The sequence below is a fragment of the Rhipicephalus microplus genome, unplaced genomic scaffold, assembly GCF_043290135.1.
Source record: "Rhipicephalus microplus isolate Deutch F79 unplaced genomic scaffold, USDA_Rmic scaffold_48, whole genome shotgun sequence".
In the NCBI taxonomy this organism is placed as follows: domain Eukaryota; kingdom Metazoa; phylum Arthropoda; class Arachnida; order Ixodida; family Ixodidae; genus Rhipicephalus; species Rhipicephalus microplus.
In genome coordinates, this window is record NW_027464621.1 from 454,104 (window position 1) to 471,204 (window position 17,101).

Genomic DNA, 17,101 nt, shown 5'->3' on the forward strand with positions numbered 1-17,101 from the left:
GAAACTGTGCATTCAGTTTTCAGATAGCTAAGATTTTGGAGTGACATGGTTTTTTACTTACAATTTGTCTCAGAAGTGACATGCAGTGACGTTTTCGGTGACTTGACTTGGCTCGCGTGTCGAGAGAGTAACGACACCGGGACAAGCCATCCACGACACAGGAGCAGCAATCGAGTGCGCAGACACACGCAAGGCAGTACAAAAACAGTGAAGCTGTATAAAGCTACATGGTCTCATTGTAATGGCTTATTTTTTAAAATAGTTGTAAAGCTCAGAATAAATGTGGTTAAGTATAGTTATAGGAACTCATGCGAAAGCAGAATAATGACATCATGCATAAGTCGCTAGAAAGACTACCGGCATCGATATCAATTTTCAGTGTTGCTGGACAAAAAGGCACGTCGGTGTTTAGTCTTTCAAATTGAAAAGTACTGCTTTGAGGCGAAAATGCTGTAGGCCTTGTGCTCAGATTTGGGTGCACATTAAAGAACCCCAGGTGGTCAAAATTTCCGGAGCCCTCCACTACGGTGTCTCTTGAATCATAAGATGGTTTTTAGGACGCTAAACCCCACATATCAATCCAAAAATACTGCTTATAAAATACCTACATGCTTTTGGGAGTAACTACTGCAGCTGCGAACACTGCGAAAGGTAAGTTTTCAGTTGCGCCGGAAAAAACTTGGTCGACAAAAATTTGTTGTCTGTCCCTTTAAGTCGGTGCATGCAGTTGCGTTGCTGACGCTTCCCCATTGGCTGCCCGCATAGCGCCGCAAACAGCGACACGCTATCTCAAAGTACTGTATCTTTTACAGAGCCAGCGTGACAGCCAACATTATGAACACAAGGAATGCAAGATGCAGCCCCACGGATCTGTAGACAAGTGAACAAAGAATTACTCCATATGGTTTCTATCCTGAGGCACTGCATGATGGGCTCTTTTCTCCATGATCGCTCTTTTCCTCATGAGGCTAGGCGATGGGTGAGAGCAGGAAAGGGCTTAGATGAGAGGGTCGTGAACAGCTGGATCGGGCGCATCTGGCTGGCGTTGTTAAAATAGAGTAGGTGCTGATGAGAGAGGACTTTGCCTTGCAGGGGCGTAGTCAGGCTGATGATGGTGAATGTTAATGTAAAAGAAAGTAAATATAAAACAATGCAAGCTGATTCCAATCTACAACTAATGTTCATGAGTAACATTTTTTCATTTACTAATGAGAGCGTTTTTTCTAGGCGTATCCCTATTTTATTGGAAGATGTTCTTGAAAATGAGGGAGGACATCTGTGCTGTCTTAAAATTGTGGTTATGCAGAATATAAAAAGTGTGATAATTTATGCTTTGCGGTTAAGCCTCTCTAACAAAAAGTTGTCTGTATAGTGATTTTGTTAAATGATGTTTTTAAATGACCCCGATTTTGGACAGTTGAATGGATGGGCATATTAAGATTTTTCCATTTTCTATTTTAGCAGGACTAAAATGGTTCCAGCAGGACCATTTTAGTCCTGCTGTGTTAAGACAAAAGCTCTGCATTCATGATTAGAAATCTGTGCATAGTTTCACATACGCTCTCAAGAATTGCTGGTAGGCTTTTAAGTTTCGATCAGTGCAGTCATTTACTCTTAATAATTTATCTTTTTCTCTAAATTATGATTTTACATCTCCAAAAGGTTCAGGTGTGTCTTCTGGCAAAATACTGAGCACAATGTTTTGAAACCGATTTTATCTGCTACCCACATTGTAAAATATAAATAACTGTTTTAGTTGTTCATTACATTATTTGTATAGAATGGCAGCTTGAATAATGAAAAATCGGCGGTTTCTTCTCATAAAGCACCCAATGTTTGCAAGGAAGGTGTAAATTTAAGAGGCTTTTTTTGTGTGTTAGACACTATATTAAATTAAACAGGCAAAGATGCCGATGAAAGTATAGATGTTATTAGAATGTTTGTAAAGAAAGGAAAGTGGACGAAAAGATAATTTGCCACCAACTTGACGCTCCCGTTTTCAGATGCACATTTATACCCTATAAAGTGGATGGAGAGATGACCACTGCGCTAGCTCAGTGGTAGAGCATCTGATGCATTATTCGAAGGTTGCAGGTTCGATTCCTGCTGGTGGCAAGTTATTCGTTTGTCCACTTTTTTTCTTCACATATGCATTACATTTACTCCTCCTGTCCTTCCCTTGGCATTACTATATGTTAGTTCTTATTGCCAATGTTTACAACTGAAATACCACGCTACCCTTTTTTTTAATAGGTTTAGATTGTTAGCTTCTGAATGTTTTGATGAGGAGGTTTTATGCAGATATAAACTGTTCACTTCAAGATTGTTGGTACATAAGTATTGGCATTGAATGAACTTTTATGTCTGCCTATTTCTGGCGTGCGGCTCTGGGTACAGCAGAAACATATTCTTGCACTTATCAAAGTAGCTATGCAGGAATAGCAAGAGTCAGTAATTCAGAAAGATTTAATATAGTTATGCCTAGATTTAATTGTCGGTGCATAGAAATGTGCCATAAAATCGTTTCTGTGACATATGTCTTTGTGGTCCTGCAATATCCTTTTGTGAAAGTTTTGAGGTAGAAGAGTGGGTTGTATGCTTTATTTAGTAACTTTATGTGGAAACCTCTCCAAAGTTCTTTTTCCTGAGCACTTATAGAAATATTAAGACATATCTTCTCTTTTTATTTTGAAAAAGAATAAGACAACAAGTCATTGGTTGAATTTATTTCTCAAACATATTTGATAGGGACACTAAAGAGCAAAGTACAATTTCACAATCCCGAAAACACCATGCTTGCCGCGACACAGCGCATCACGCAAAAAGAAATAGCGGGTGGAGATGCCACTTTAGATGCCCGCGCACGAAGTTTCAGAGTTTCATCAAACCAATGTTGTCAAGATGAGCAAAAAATACATTTTGAAACTTTTGAAATCACACGTGGAAATTTCGGCATGAAATTTTAAAAGGAAACTTCAACCACGATTTTCTCCACTAATTATGAACTTATAGTTACAAAACATATGGAATTGAAATTCCCCAAGTGCAGTTATTTTGGTTTAGATTGACAATCTAAACCAAGTGATTGTTTCTCTATAGTGTACCTTTCAGGTTATATTTCTGATAATTTTTAAGTGGATGCATTATAGTTATCTCGTAACTAGCAATGAACACAGGGCTGCTGGCTCATAGTCTGGTTGTAAATACATAGTATGGGTGTAAATGAGGACCATAGGCCTGAGGACAAAGATCCCATTTATGAACGATGTGAAGAATTCTTTGTTCCCGAAATTTCTGTGGCCATGACGAGACCAAGTCCTTCACAGCGTCTTTGAGTTCGTCGTCCTAGTTGAAGTGCTTCCCTTTCAGATATTTTTTTCAGGAGACCAAACACACGGAAATTGCGGACCAGTTCAACACCTTTCTGCTGTCAGAAATCGGATAATGCCTCCCTCCTCCATTTTTGAATTTCATGATATGAACGCCAACATGTCCTCTTATGCACTGCCTCGTCAATTGGATGGCACTTCTTACGAAAGTCTCTGTTCTAGCCTCCTGCACATACGAGTGCACTCACATGCTCCTATTTACGGTGGAGACTCCAATCACACTTCCCTTGATGTCTCACTTAATGCTCCCATAGCGACATAGGCATTTTTGTTATCGTACCTTTTCATTTGGACTCCCCTTGTACATCACCATGAGAAGGGTTTCTGGAAACTGTTGCCATTACGTCTTCAGGTGTTTCGGCGAGTAGCACCTGCTGGCTAAACAGGTCCTTTGACTTCTTACTTCATTTAGTTTATTTTTTACCTGTATACATGCCAGACAATTTGGAATAATTTGAGTTTTGATTCACTTTAGATTGAGCATGTCCGTAGATTAATAAAGTTTCAGATTATCATAGAGTTCTGGTATAACCATATCATTCTTTGTTTGATATGTTATGCGGTGATCACTGATCAACATAAGTAGATTTTACTGTTTCAGTAGTCAGGCTGTTTGGAGAATATAGTGTAGTGAACTAAGGTCCTCAAATTATTAGCTTTATCAATTATTTGAGCTTTTGTGTTTGCAGCTACATTAATAGCTTTTTACACTTGAAGTATGAAACCAAGGGTCAAATTTCTTTTGAAACAGTAATCACTTGAGGTCATTAGCATACAATCAAAAATACTGTAAAATGTCGAGGAAGTGCCCACCTCTCTTCTCCCTCCTTCAACGGTGAAGGATAATCAGACCAGATCCAGGAGGGGGGCGCTTCTCTGTCCCAGGCTGCTGGTCATTGGTGCTTATTTCAGATTTCCCGAAAATGCGAGGGGGTGCGCTGGATTTGGGGGGGGGGGGGGGGGGGGCGTGCTTGTTTGGCATTTTACGGTACATCCACATGTGAGAATTATGAAATCATTAAAGGTTGGCCTTACGCAAACACACCTGACTCAACTTCCGCTCATTAAGAAAGGTTTATTATTTTTTTAGGGACATAAAAAGCCTTGGCCTATGCAATGAATCAAAACAAATGAGATCTGATGAATATAAAAAACAGTGAATAAATAACCAATAAGTTTGCACTAACACTAGGAGCACCTTTGTACAACAGCAGCCATATTAAATCTTGTGGCACAATTTTGCTTAATGAGGTTCATTGCATGCCTGCTATGGTGATAAAGAAATGTGACAAGTTGTAATGAGGAATGTTTATTAGCAAAAAAAATGTTATGGCTGTTCACGTACAAACAAAAAGTACCAGAAATATAAGTTCCTGGAATCAACAAATAAAGATCTGAAACAGGTGCAGCGCTTACACAATAGGATCAGGAGCTCTGAAATTCTCAATGTTTGTAGCCAGTTTTCTCGACCTTGTTACTGAGTGCCTTTGCTCAAACGGCCACTGAGTTTTTTTTTTAGCCTGTATTGCTGCATGAGCTCCCTGACTGGAAGCTTTCACCCTGCGGTGCTGACCATTAGTGAGGAAACCTTTGTGAGGCTTGGCTCAATCTGACTTTCCTTAAAAAATATCAAATATGCTTTATTGCCATTATTAAAATGGCACACAGCATCAAAAAAAGCAAATTTGATAGTTAACAGGCTCGCATATGTGTCCTTGAGCGGGAACAATGCATGTATCACTTCAGGCGTTTTTTTTTTTTTTTTTGCTAAAAAGTTTATCACCTTATATTTAAAAATACATATTGGCAGTGTTTTAGAGCATTAATGCATGCTTGCACGTGGTATGATTGCCAAATAACCAACAAAATTCAATGTATGAGGCTGATCCTATGATTCACACAAAACTTGCACCTTAAATTTCTGTTTCGTAGGTAATGGGTGGTTTAACATTTTTGCTTGTATCTTCTGAAAAAAAAAAATTGTGTAGACAGAAAACATGTTCAGAAAAATGATGGGTAATAAATTGCACATTTAACATGACCAAAAACCAAAAAAATGACATTAAATAAATCCTTTTTTCCACTTGGCCTCATACCTTAACCTAAAAATGGAATGGCATGAAATAACTGGCAAGTATGAATGCAGAACTGAAACAGATCTCAGATTGTGGACTCAATTGTGTGCATGTACTGTATACAATCATGCAAGCACATTTGTTTCTCGTCTCTAGCTTTCGAAGCTCTCGTTACGCATTCATGCTGACATGCATTGCTAATTCACAAAAACACAAGCTGTTGACAATTTTCAAGACTTTACTGATGAGCAATATTGCTTGAACACTGGACGCTTTACTTTTTGGTTTGCGAATGATTTGCTAAAAGAAGTTGTCCAATCAGTTCATTATTTATGCTATTAAAAGAAAGATAACAGCCTTGTTAAAAATCTTCTTGTAAAGGAAGTTAACTACCATGGTTGATACTTGTCTCTTATACTTCGGCTTATGCTGTGCGTGGTGTACTCTCCTTGCATTCTGTCAAGTGCCAGAGCATAAATAGAACAGCATGCTCGTGTTATAAGCCCCGTCTCCTCTCTTTCGTTCTCGGACACTTTCACTTGCGGCATTGCATGCTCTCATTAAATGAAGGATTGCATGTGCCATGGTCACCGATATTCCAAGGAGTGCCTGTGGTGTAGGCATGCATGTGTTCTACCTTTCACTCTCTCGTGTTTAAAATTTTTAATTTCCATGATTGTTGCACCACATTGGCATTTTGTCATTTTTGCATTATTCATCTAGACACTGAGGTTGTTTGTTTGCAATGTCCAAATCTGGCGAGGGTCTTTTTAAGTGATCACAATATGGCTTATAACCAGCAATTGCTTGGCTTATATAAAAAATATGTTAGTACCCTATAAAAAGTTTACCCAGTTATTAGGATATGTGTAAAAAAAATAAATTCCATCTCGTAAATGAACTTGCTTTTTAAACCAATTATGAGCCTCTTTTGTGGAATTGTGACACATTTCCACTGAAAAGGCATGTATGTTTTTGGTTGACAGTATTTCATTTAGAGTTCAGCGTTCAATACCACTTATTATGGCAGTATTTTTGTTGCAACCTTCGATTCAGTGCATTTTCTTCAAATGCCCACATAAACAAAAAAAGCTGTGCAGTTACAAATAAGTGCCAATGTTGTAATTATTATTTAAAATTTTTTTAGCACTGTTTGATCTCTAGTTCATTCATTAACCAGTAATTTTGGACCCCTTGTGTAATTTTGTTTTAGGCCTACGCTAGTTCACTGTAGGCCACCCTGTGTCATTTTCTAAATTGTGGTTTTTGTTTTCTTCTTTATTTTCTCGTAATGGCAATGCCACTTTTTTTCTGGCTGCCTCCTCCCGGTGGAACATCATTGCTGACAGAGCACCGCAACATGCCACTGGATGACTCACTGAAGCTGGTGGCACGGCATTTCCGGGAGCAAGTGGAAGCGCAGAAGGCAGCAGCCGGGGGTCCTGATCATCTGGGCCCTGACCGGGAATTGCAGTTCCTGCTCAAATTGCTGGTGGACTCTAAGTATCTGAGCATTCCTGAACTGGACCGTATCATCAAATATCTCACTGAGCGCCGGGACAAGCAACTTATGCTTGAAAGGGGTGAATCTGCACAGCAGCAGCCGCGTACAGTTTCATCTCTGGTGCCATCTGGAAATATTGAGCCTGAACGACGGAAGCCGCCTGGTGGGTAGACACAATTCTTCCATAGATACTATAAATTGAGACGAATAGTGCCAAACCATATGTCATTTCTAAGAGCACATTTTTTCTACCAAGCTCTGAAAGGCTATATTAGTATATCGGGGACGTGAAAAACGTCAGACTTGTTCAGCACTACTGCATCTTGCTCGGCAGAAGTTCATTAAAACTGTAGCCAAACACTGTTAAATAATAAAATAATTGTCATCATTGCTTAAAGAATGGGGCGTCATGTTAGTAGATACTAAAATAAATTATATTTGGTATGCTGCAGGCTTAAAAAGCACACCATTCATTCACAGAACCAAAGTCTATGATGCCGATACAGGTGTGGTATTTTTTCGCTTTTGGGTGTTTGTTGTTGCTTTGGCTAATGATACTGTGTATTATAGCAAATCATGTGAGGACACACAACATCTCGGATGGCTTCTGCTCTCCTTTCTTAAAAATTTGGTTATAGATTTTTCTCACTGCAATATGTATTGCAGCAAAAATAAAGAACACATGATTACTTTGTCAAAAAGAGGCAGTGCTGCAGATATTTTAAGTTATAGGAAGCTCTCAAGTGAAATGGATTGTTTTCAGGGGCCTTGTTTCTTGTGCACTTGAATATTAGAAAGATTTTACATTCCTAATTATCAATCTGGTGTTATTTAAATAGTTTATTAAAAGTTCTTTTTGAAAGATGAACTGCTCACGGTCTTGATTTTATGAACAATAAAACTACATGGGACATATAACAGAAGCCGCAAAGTAGAAAAGGAGAATAGATTACTCAAAATACCAGCTCAAACGCTCACCATAACATAAATTACTGGTTACTTTTGCTTTTGAACCACCTTCTTCCTCCTTGTCTCTCACTTTTTTTTTTGCAATACGCATGTCAAATTATTTACACATTGACCCTTTGTGGTGCATTAGCCTTTTATGCATGGTTCAACGTTCACCACATGAAGGAGAAGGGCATCATAGCTTGCATGTTTGTGAGTACCGTAAAATCCCGATCAAGAGCATCCTTACAGTGATTTGTAATTCGACAAAATTTGGAGGTTGAGCCGTTGCGTGGCAGTGGATCGAAACTTAGAATAGCAGCAGAAGAGCCACTAAGAATCAAGAATTCACAGTGTGCTTTTAATGAAGTGATTTATTGAACATGCATGCACTCGCTGTTTTTATTTGCTTTCTTTTGATGAATAAGAGCAGTGAATGAAACAGTGAAAATGGTGGGAACAGAGAAGGGGATGCATGCTTCAAAGCTCCCGCAAAATAGAGGGGGACACTTGCTTGGGACTTTATGGCAATATGCAAGCTCATCTGAATTGACAATTTAGGGTACGTTTGGCTTTGAAGATATTTTTTTTCTTAGTCCTTGTTTGAAATACTCAACACTGTCACTTAAAGCTTATTTTAGCAGAACAATGATTCTATGTTCTTGATTTTATCCAGCACTTCTCAATGCCTTGTGGTCTCATTCCTTCGATACCGTGCACCATAGGAACATACTTTTGACCTCAATATATGTGTTGTAACAGTGGAGAAACCTTAACTTGTGGCTGTGATCTAACACTTTATATACACTGTATTTACTCCCGTGATGAACGCACTCGCATTATAAGTGCACCCCCTACTTCAAGCATCAAAATTTGTATTTTTTGTTTCCCCGCATAATAAACGCACCTCCTACATTCAGTCGCTGCAGTCCTGCTAACTGACATCTGGCGCCTCATCACCTGTTATCTCTTCCGTTTTTTTATTATTGTGCCGACCCCCCTGGCTCTCTCCCGCCCCCCTTGCCCATTGCCGCGTGTCGTATTGTTTTTCTTTCTATCTGTGCGCGAGGCACGTTTCCGTCTTATTTTTGCGCTACAGTGGAGTTCGCAAACGTTGTGAGTGTAGAGACGTCGCAGCTGATGAGCACACAGTGAGCGAAGGTCACGAAACTGCCCGTCCCAACTGGCGGTTGCTTCCTGCAAATACGAAAAAGCCCGACCATGTGCACGGGATTTTCAAGCAACGATGACAGGATTTGCTGTTGTGAAGGCTCATTTGTTGCTATAGGGTCGCAGCTTTCTGGAAAACCAGAAAAAAATTGCTTGTCGTCCAGAAAATATTGTGATAACTTCCGCAACATGATAGCACCCCCGATTGTCGCTTCGCTTATCTGCGCGTAAAGGAACTTCTCATGTAGAAGCGATGTGGCGGCTGTATTTTGTCGTTTATCTGGGCAAAGTGCGTCGGAGCGCATGCTTTTGGGCGCTCCTCGAGATCACAGCAGATACCACTGTTGGAGTTAAACGACTGCAAGAAAAGATAGCCGCAAAACGCTTTTAGGGACTGGGAACAGGTTGCAGAAGATAGTGCCAACAACCACCGAATATGAGTTAAGTGCAATAAAAAAGCTGTTTTCAAATAGTGTACACGTATGTCAATTGCGAAAGGCTGAGCAACGCAACTTTTTTTTTTTGCCTCACAGCATTTTTTGCTTCTTTCAAAAAAGTTTTCATAAAATTTACCCCACGTAATAAACGCACCCCTTACCTTTGCTCCAATTATTCGAGAAAATAAGTGTGTTCTTTATGCGAGTAAATACGGTATGTATGCTTAAGTTAAGTGTGCCACTTTGCTTTAATAGACTACAGACGCATCCAAGGTAGTATTTGTAACCGTTAATGCTTCAGCAGTGTGAGTGGCACAGCTTCCTGTGGTCCATTGTGGTTAAGCATGCAGGCACGGAAACAAAAGATGGGAGCCACTTAGGTTAAAGGCTGATTATAGCTTGAAGGTCTTTCTGTTGGGATAAGAAAGTAGACAGGAAGCTTATCTGCACGTGCTCCACAATAGAAGCACTGCTCATTGAGAGTGTGTGTGGGCCTATGTTAACTGCTCAAGCTTATTTCTTTTTCAGGTTAGGTTGTCAAAGACCAATTTATGTGTCCATTTTAGCTACAATTTGTATAAAGAGCCTCAGCCAGGAATTTTGGTTTGATTTCTGCATAGATTGGGTCCTCATTAAATATTCCAGTGCATATACATCACAAAAGTGCAACTGCAGTTCTCTCTTTAGTGGACCACAACGACCACTTTTTGATAAGAGCAAAATGGTAAATAAACACGTGTACTAATTTACGTGTATGTTAAAGAAGCTCAGATGAACAAAAGTAATTTAGGTACTTTCTCTATAGCATACGTTATAATCATGTCATAGATATTCATAATAATCATAACTTATTAGACCATTAAGGGCCCATAGGGGCGTTACATAACGGGGAAGAACATTTTACTAAATACAGGAAAAACAAAGAAAATAAAAAATTAGTACAAATACACGAGCAATACTTTTACAAAATCTTAAGAACAGATGTAAAGAAATGTTCTTACACAAATATAAAAACACGTGCACACAAAATTCACATACGAGAGAACGAAATGCAGTGACTGTGGTAGAGTTTTGATGGGTTTCAAAGTTTAAAGTGAGCTGTTAATAGCCGTTTTAATGCACTCGAGTCGCACTCAGAGACTATGTTTTTTGTTAAGTTATTCCAATTCTTGATGGAGACAACAACAAATGAATTGTTGAATGCAACAGTCCTACTGAAAGGACGTTGGAGGCTTTGGGAATTTAATAGCCAAATAGTCGCTGAGAGTAGTGGGCAGGAGAAAGTAAGAGAGAGCTACGCAAGCGAGCAAAAGAATAATACAGTGATCCCACTCCTGCTCCATTTGCACCAAATCAAATTTACTGCTTCATACTGATAATATCAATGCAGGAGGAGGAGAAAAACTTTATTCATCCAAAGAGGGAAAGGTGCGGTGGTGGAGTGTCACAGGAGCCTACCTAGCGTAGGTATCCGTTACCCTCTTGGCCTAATCCAAGATCTGCTCCTGGACCTTAAGTGCCGAGCTGCACATAGCAGCCTCCCACTGCTCCTTACTATTAATGTGTAGAGAATTAGGTGGTGGGTTTCGAGTACACCCCCGCATGATATGGTCTAGGTTAGCTCTTTGTTGACAGAAAATGCACAAAGGGAAGGGGTATATCGCAGGGTGTATAAGATGGCGAAAATTTGGGGTAGGAAACATACGGATCTGTAACTGGTGCCATAGTATTTCATAGTGGCGCGAAGCTCCATGATGTAAGGGGGGTATATAGTGCACTGTAGGTGGTAGTGATTTGTTATATCGTGGATGGTCAAAAGACGATCTCTCGCGCTGAAAAAGGCCGCGTGGTCTAAGGCGCCATCAGAGGCCTGCGCTCGGCCGGTCATTCTTCGAACACAGGTATGAGCCGCCTCATTGCCACTCAACCCCGCATGCGCGGGCGTCCATATGAGAGCAACGTCTTGCGTGGGAGGATGTTTCTTAAGAATTGAAAGGGCAGTTGATGAGATGCGACCTGTGCTGAAGTTGCATATGGCAGTTTTGGAGTCACTTACAATCATAGTGATATTGGGGATGGATAGACCTAAAGCGATGGCAGCCTCCTCTGCCTCCTCCGAAGAGTTGACAGTGATGGATGCCGTTGCGAGCACCTTGCCGTTATAGTCGACAGCAGAGAGGGTATAGGATGAGGAGGATGGGTATTCTGCCGCATCGACATAGAGCACGTCATTGACTCCATGCAATTTTTTCTGAAGAGCTTTTGCTCTTTGGATTCTACGCTTAGTGTGATATGTTGGATGCATGTTTTTAGGAAGGGGCGGTATGAGTAATTACTTGTGTATGTTTTGGGGAATGTTGTATTTAGCATTGGTGAGTGAGGTGAAGTTAATTCGGGTAGACGATAAAATGTGGCGACCTGCGCTAGTGGTCGCAAGCCTTGCGTATTGAGCGGTTAAATGGGCTTCACAGATTTCACATAGGGTATTTATGACTCCTTCTGGTGGAGTAGTGCGCTAGAGGTATTGATTGCAAATGCCTAGCGCCTATTTGTAAACTCTGCGGAGGAGGGTGTTGACCGATTCCTCCTCTGCTAATTTAAAGTGAAGGTAAGGGAGGGTATATGTGATTTAACTAATCACAAAAGCTTGTATTATACGAAGTAGCTCTGACTCTAGGAGCCCTCCATTTTTCCCTGAGATTCTTCCTATCATTCTTAGGGTGTTTTCAACGGTATTGCGTAAAGCTTCGAGTGTGTGCATATTAAGTCGGTTTTTTTTTTATAAATAAACCTAGCACACGAATGCGTGATGCTCTAGGAATGAGGCACCCATTTATGTGAACTTCGATCATTGGAACGTGTTTGTTCCGACGATGAGCTGGTAGAAGGAGTAACTCTGATTTACTCGGGGTACAATAGAGATTCATCTGAGATGTTAGTGCTGTTATATCTACAACTGTTTGTAGGGTGTCTTGAATGTGTCCATCTGAGCCTTTTTTCACCCATAAGGTGATATCATCAACATAGATGGAGAAGTTCAAGTCAGGGATACGTTGAAGAGCGTTGGGTATCGGTAGCATAGCCAGGTTAAAAAGGATTGGAGAGAGCACTGACCTTTGAAGTGTTCCGAAGCTGCCTAGTGTATAGGGTGAGGAATGTTCTGGTCCTAATGTTAATGTAGCTGTGCGGTCTGTGAGGAAGCTTTTAATGTGAGAGTAGATTTTAGCGCCACAAGAAATGCAGTTGAGGCCAGCATATATAGCTGAGTGGGCTACATTATTGAATGCTCCATGTATGTCCAGACCAAGGATTGCCTGAGTATCCTCGCTCTGGTTAGGAGTTAAGATGTCGTGAAGGCGAAGAATCTCATCTTGCGCTGAAAGTGAGGGCCTAAAACCAATTTCTGGAGGCAGTAGTCCATTATCCTCCACGTGTCTCTGGAGGCGTGGAAGCACAACATGCTCCATAGTCTTTCCGAGACACGATGTTAAGGGAATCGGCCTCAGATTTTTTACTAAGGGAGCTTTGTTCGGTTTAGGTATAAATATGACTCTGGCATCTTTCCACGAAGGTGGAAGGGTGCCCGTGTCAAAACAGTCGTTAAAGTACTCAGTCAAAGCTTTAATAGAACTAGGGTCAAGATTTCTAAGTAATTTGTTGTTAACCCGGTCGGGGCCTGAAGCCGACGTGGTACGGAGTGTTGCGAGGGCGTGCCTAACTTCCGCTTCCATTATCGGCGCTTCTAATGACTCATTAGGTTTCCCTGTGTAAGATGGTATAGAATCCTTATGTGATTGAGGTAAATGCAACGTGTGGAGGTTATCGAAGAGCTGTCCTAAATGGTCACTGTGCTTGTGTAACAGTTTAGTGATAGCGTGAGAGTGTCGTGCGCGAGAAGTGCTGGTGTCTAGCAGATGTCTAAGAAGTTGCCACGTTCGTTTATTACTGAGGTGGTCATGCATTCCTTCACAAAGCTGACCCCATTGTTGTGCCGCCAATTGAGTCGTGTATTGCTCGATTTGTTGGTCTAGCTTCGCTATCCTAATGCGGAGTTTCCTGTACTGGCGCTGGTGTTTCACCGTCGCAGAAATGACTGTTTTGCTTCCCACATATGTAAAAGCTTGGAGTCGAGAGTAGTTATCGGGGTGTCTTGGGGTAGAGTTATCGTGTGAATTTCAACATCTTTTTGAAGCTGTTGAGTCCACTCGGTAAGGTCTGCAATACGTGAGGGAGCGGTGCTTTTGCGGGTCTCTATAAATTTGTCCCATTCTGTGAGCATCAGTGGTTTAGGTGCAATGGGTCTGTGTTTTAGTTGTAAAGTAATGCTAATAATGTAATGATCACTGCCAAGATTAGTTTGGGTGTTAGTCCAAATCATTGTGGGGGCATTGTGAGTGAGGGTAAGATCGGGGGATAGCCCCGCCGCGGTGGTCTAGTGGCTAAGGTACTTGGCTGCTGACCTGCAGGGCGCGGGTTCGAATCCCGGCTGCGGCGGCTGCATTTCCGATGGAGGCGGAAATGTTGTAGGCCCGTGTGCTCAGATTTGGGTGCACGTTAAAGAACCTCAGGTGGTCTAAATTTCCGGAGCCCTCCACTACGGCGTCTCTCATAATCATATAGTGGTTTTGGGACGGTAAACCCCACATATCAATCAAGATCGGGGGATATATCTTTGTTCACATCATCAACATCAGCCTGACTACGTCCACTGCAGGACAAGGGCATCTCCCATGTTCCGCCAGTTAACCCGGTCCTGGGCTTGCTGCTGCCAATTTATACCCGCGAACTTCTTAATCTCATCTGCCCACCTAACCTTCTGTCTCCCCCTAACCCGCTTCCCTTCTCTGGGAATCCAGTTAGTTACTTTGTTCACACTGTTCCCCAAACGAGTAGGCTCCTCCGGGTCGTTGTGCAGTGTAAAACGATGTGCCTGAATATGGGACCAGAGGGCTCTACCTTTTGGTGTAGATGCGGTGTAACGCCACGCTGGGTGGGAGGCGTTGAAATCCCCCACTATGAGGAGGGTGTGTTTGCCTTCCGATGATGTAGCTCAGGTAAATAGGGAATCGAAGCAGTGCCTTTGTTCTTGTGGTCTACTACATACGTTGAGAATGTATAAGAATGGTGAGTTAAGTTTATCTGGTAGTATTTGGAGAAAGTCGTGCTAAATGTCAATGTCAGCAAATTTTGAATAGGTAACTGTAAGGTACTCCTGAGCTAAGACAGCAGTATTTGGTTTAGTATCAGCTGGGTTTTGATGCGTTCTATAACCTGGCAGCTGCACTACACCATTTGTTTCTTGTAACGCAATGATTGGGGGAGGGGTAGTTTGTGATCTGCTGTACTGCAGGAGGTTTGCCTTTTTTCGGCGAAACCCCCTGCAGTTCCATTGCCATACGCAAAGTTCAGTGCGGTTACGAGGAGCCATTTTCGCTAGGTTGATTTGGCTTAGGTTGGGCAAGCTCTGGATGGTTAGCGTGGACCGTGTCGATCCACTGCGTGACTCTATCTAGGGTTTGCTGCATCGGTAACATGGCTTGTTGTATCGAGGCCACGGACTCATGTAGCTTCTGCAAGGAAGCTGTGGAGAAGGTAATAAAATTGTCTAGTTTTTCCTCAAGCTTGGTTACTTTTTCTTTCTCTTTGTCAACCTTCTCTAGTTTTGCTTCGACTTGGTCTACTCGCTCATCGAATGATAATGTGGGAGTCGAGACTTTTCGTTTTTGCACATGTGGTTGAGCGGGGTGCCTAGCTATAGGGGTGGTTGAGAGAGGAGCTGGTGCTGTAATACCCCTGTCACACGGCCACCACCAAACTCCGTTGAACACCGTCAACGTAAATCTCCCCTAAGGGGTTCGACGGAGAAGGAGTTGTAGCACTGTCACACGGCAATGACAAGGTTGTAACAGTTGCCGCGAGGGGGCTCAGCTGGCGCTGTTTGATTTTCGGAAAAGTATTCTAATTTGATCCCTATTGATTTTTTGTGAATCCTCGTTATGTGGTTTTTACAAAAAAGCACTATAAAGTAGGTATGCGACTAACAAACCATTTAAAATAATTTCAAATAAAAACGCATTTGCTAAATGTAGCAATGCTGCTAGTGACGCTGGCCACATTGTGCTTTTAGTTCTTTTGTTGCCTGTGTACATGCCCGATACGAAAGTTCTTATGCTTCCTTGTCTCGTGAGCGCACATTTTGTGTTCTTCAGCCATGAGTGACACAGCGGACTTGTGAGGAAGTGGTGCGATATTGCGCTGGTAATGACGTTGATCGGCTGGCGCCGGCCAGCCGGACTCGCGAGGCACGGTGTAGGGCATCGGTGTTGAGAGTAAGTGAACTCTGCCGGACGTAATTATTGTAAACAAACACGCGTTGTGAATGAGTACTACAACGAAAGAACGTTTAATATTGCTAAAATGTATTATTCTTTCACTGCGGCCACTTAGTGCTCGAAATTTTTCTCTGGCCTCCAGACTGCTGAGGACGAGAGTACCTCGTTTAGCTGCGAAGGGAGATCGTTGAACGTCCTTTGCGAAATGTTCCGTTCACCTTCGTTTGCGTAAGGGTGGCCGTGTGACACCAACCGCATCTTCGTTGTCGTAAAGACGAGGGAGTTAAACGGTCTTCACGGGTGCCCGTGTGACAAGGGTATAAGATAGGTGTAGGGGTGAAAGATGAGGCGGGAAGATGTGGGGAGGTAGATGGTTGTTTGAAGGACTGAAGCTCTAGGCGTAGTTTTGCATTTTCTGCCCTCAATTTAGCCATCCTATCCTGCAATAGTTTGCGCTGCTTTTGAATGGAGCTTTCAGGGCAGGCTACATCAGCCCAGCTCACCTCGTGTCCAGGACCAGTCCGAGGGCTAGGGTCTTGATGAATGCTTTTGTTGCAGCTTCTGCTGTGGCTGCGACTTATTCGGCTTTGCTGTCTTGTGATACTGGGTGAGCGTCCTCCAGGGGCGTTCTTGAAAGATGGGCTTGGGTCGAGGAATGGAGCTGCATCTTGCTGGAAAGTTGAGGGTGCGTGCTTTGGTTTGGGCTTGTAGAGCTGTGGGCACTGGGGCGAGCCGGTGGGGTGGTCACTGTTGCACACCACACACTTAGCTTCACATTCGTGATCAAGGAGTGGGTTCGGAGTGCCACACATTGGACATAAAGGCTGAGGGGCACCTGGGAATATGTCTGGTCTGTGGCCAAGCTTACAGCAGAGATTACAGGATTCCATCTTATGACGATAGGGTACGCATCTGGTGATGTCACCCTGCTTTGCTGTCTTGTGATACTGGGTGAGCGTCCTCTAGGGGCATTCTTGAAAGATGGGCTTGGGTCGAGGAATGGAGCTGCATCTTGCTGGAAAGTTGAGGGTGCGTGCTTTGGTTTGGGCTTGTAGAGCTGTGGGCACTGGGGCGAGCCGGTGGGGTGGTCACTGTTGCACACCACACACTTAGCTTCACATTCGTGATCAAGGAGTGGGTTCGGAGTGCCACACATTGGACATAAAGGCTGAGGGGCACCTGGGAATATGTATGGTCTGTGGCCAAGCTTACAGCAGAGATTACAGGATTCCATCTTATGACGATA

General features: G+C 42.4%; 1 protein-coding gene across 9 annotated transcripts in view; it reads left to right on the forward strand.

The window, feature by feature from the left end:
- The window catches only part of LOC119177277 (nuclear receptor coactivator 5), a 284,872-nt gene that overhangs the window by 171,064 nt on the left and 96,707 nt on the right, over positions 1-17,101 (forward strand). For 5 of the 9 annotated variants that reach the window (XM_075884800.1, XM_075884801.1, XM_075884803.1 and 2 more), the window contains one exon: positions 6,814-7,131. The exons of the other annotated variants lie outside the window; for them this stretch is intronic. In XM_075884800.1, the coding sequence (XP_075740915.1) occupies positions 6,814-7,131 (318 nt within the window). The remainder of the gene's footprint in view (positions 1-6,813; positions 7,132-17,101) is intronic. 9 annotated transcript variants of the gene reach the window in all.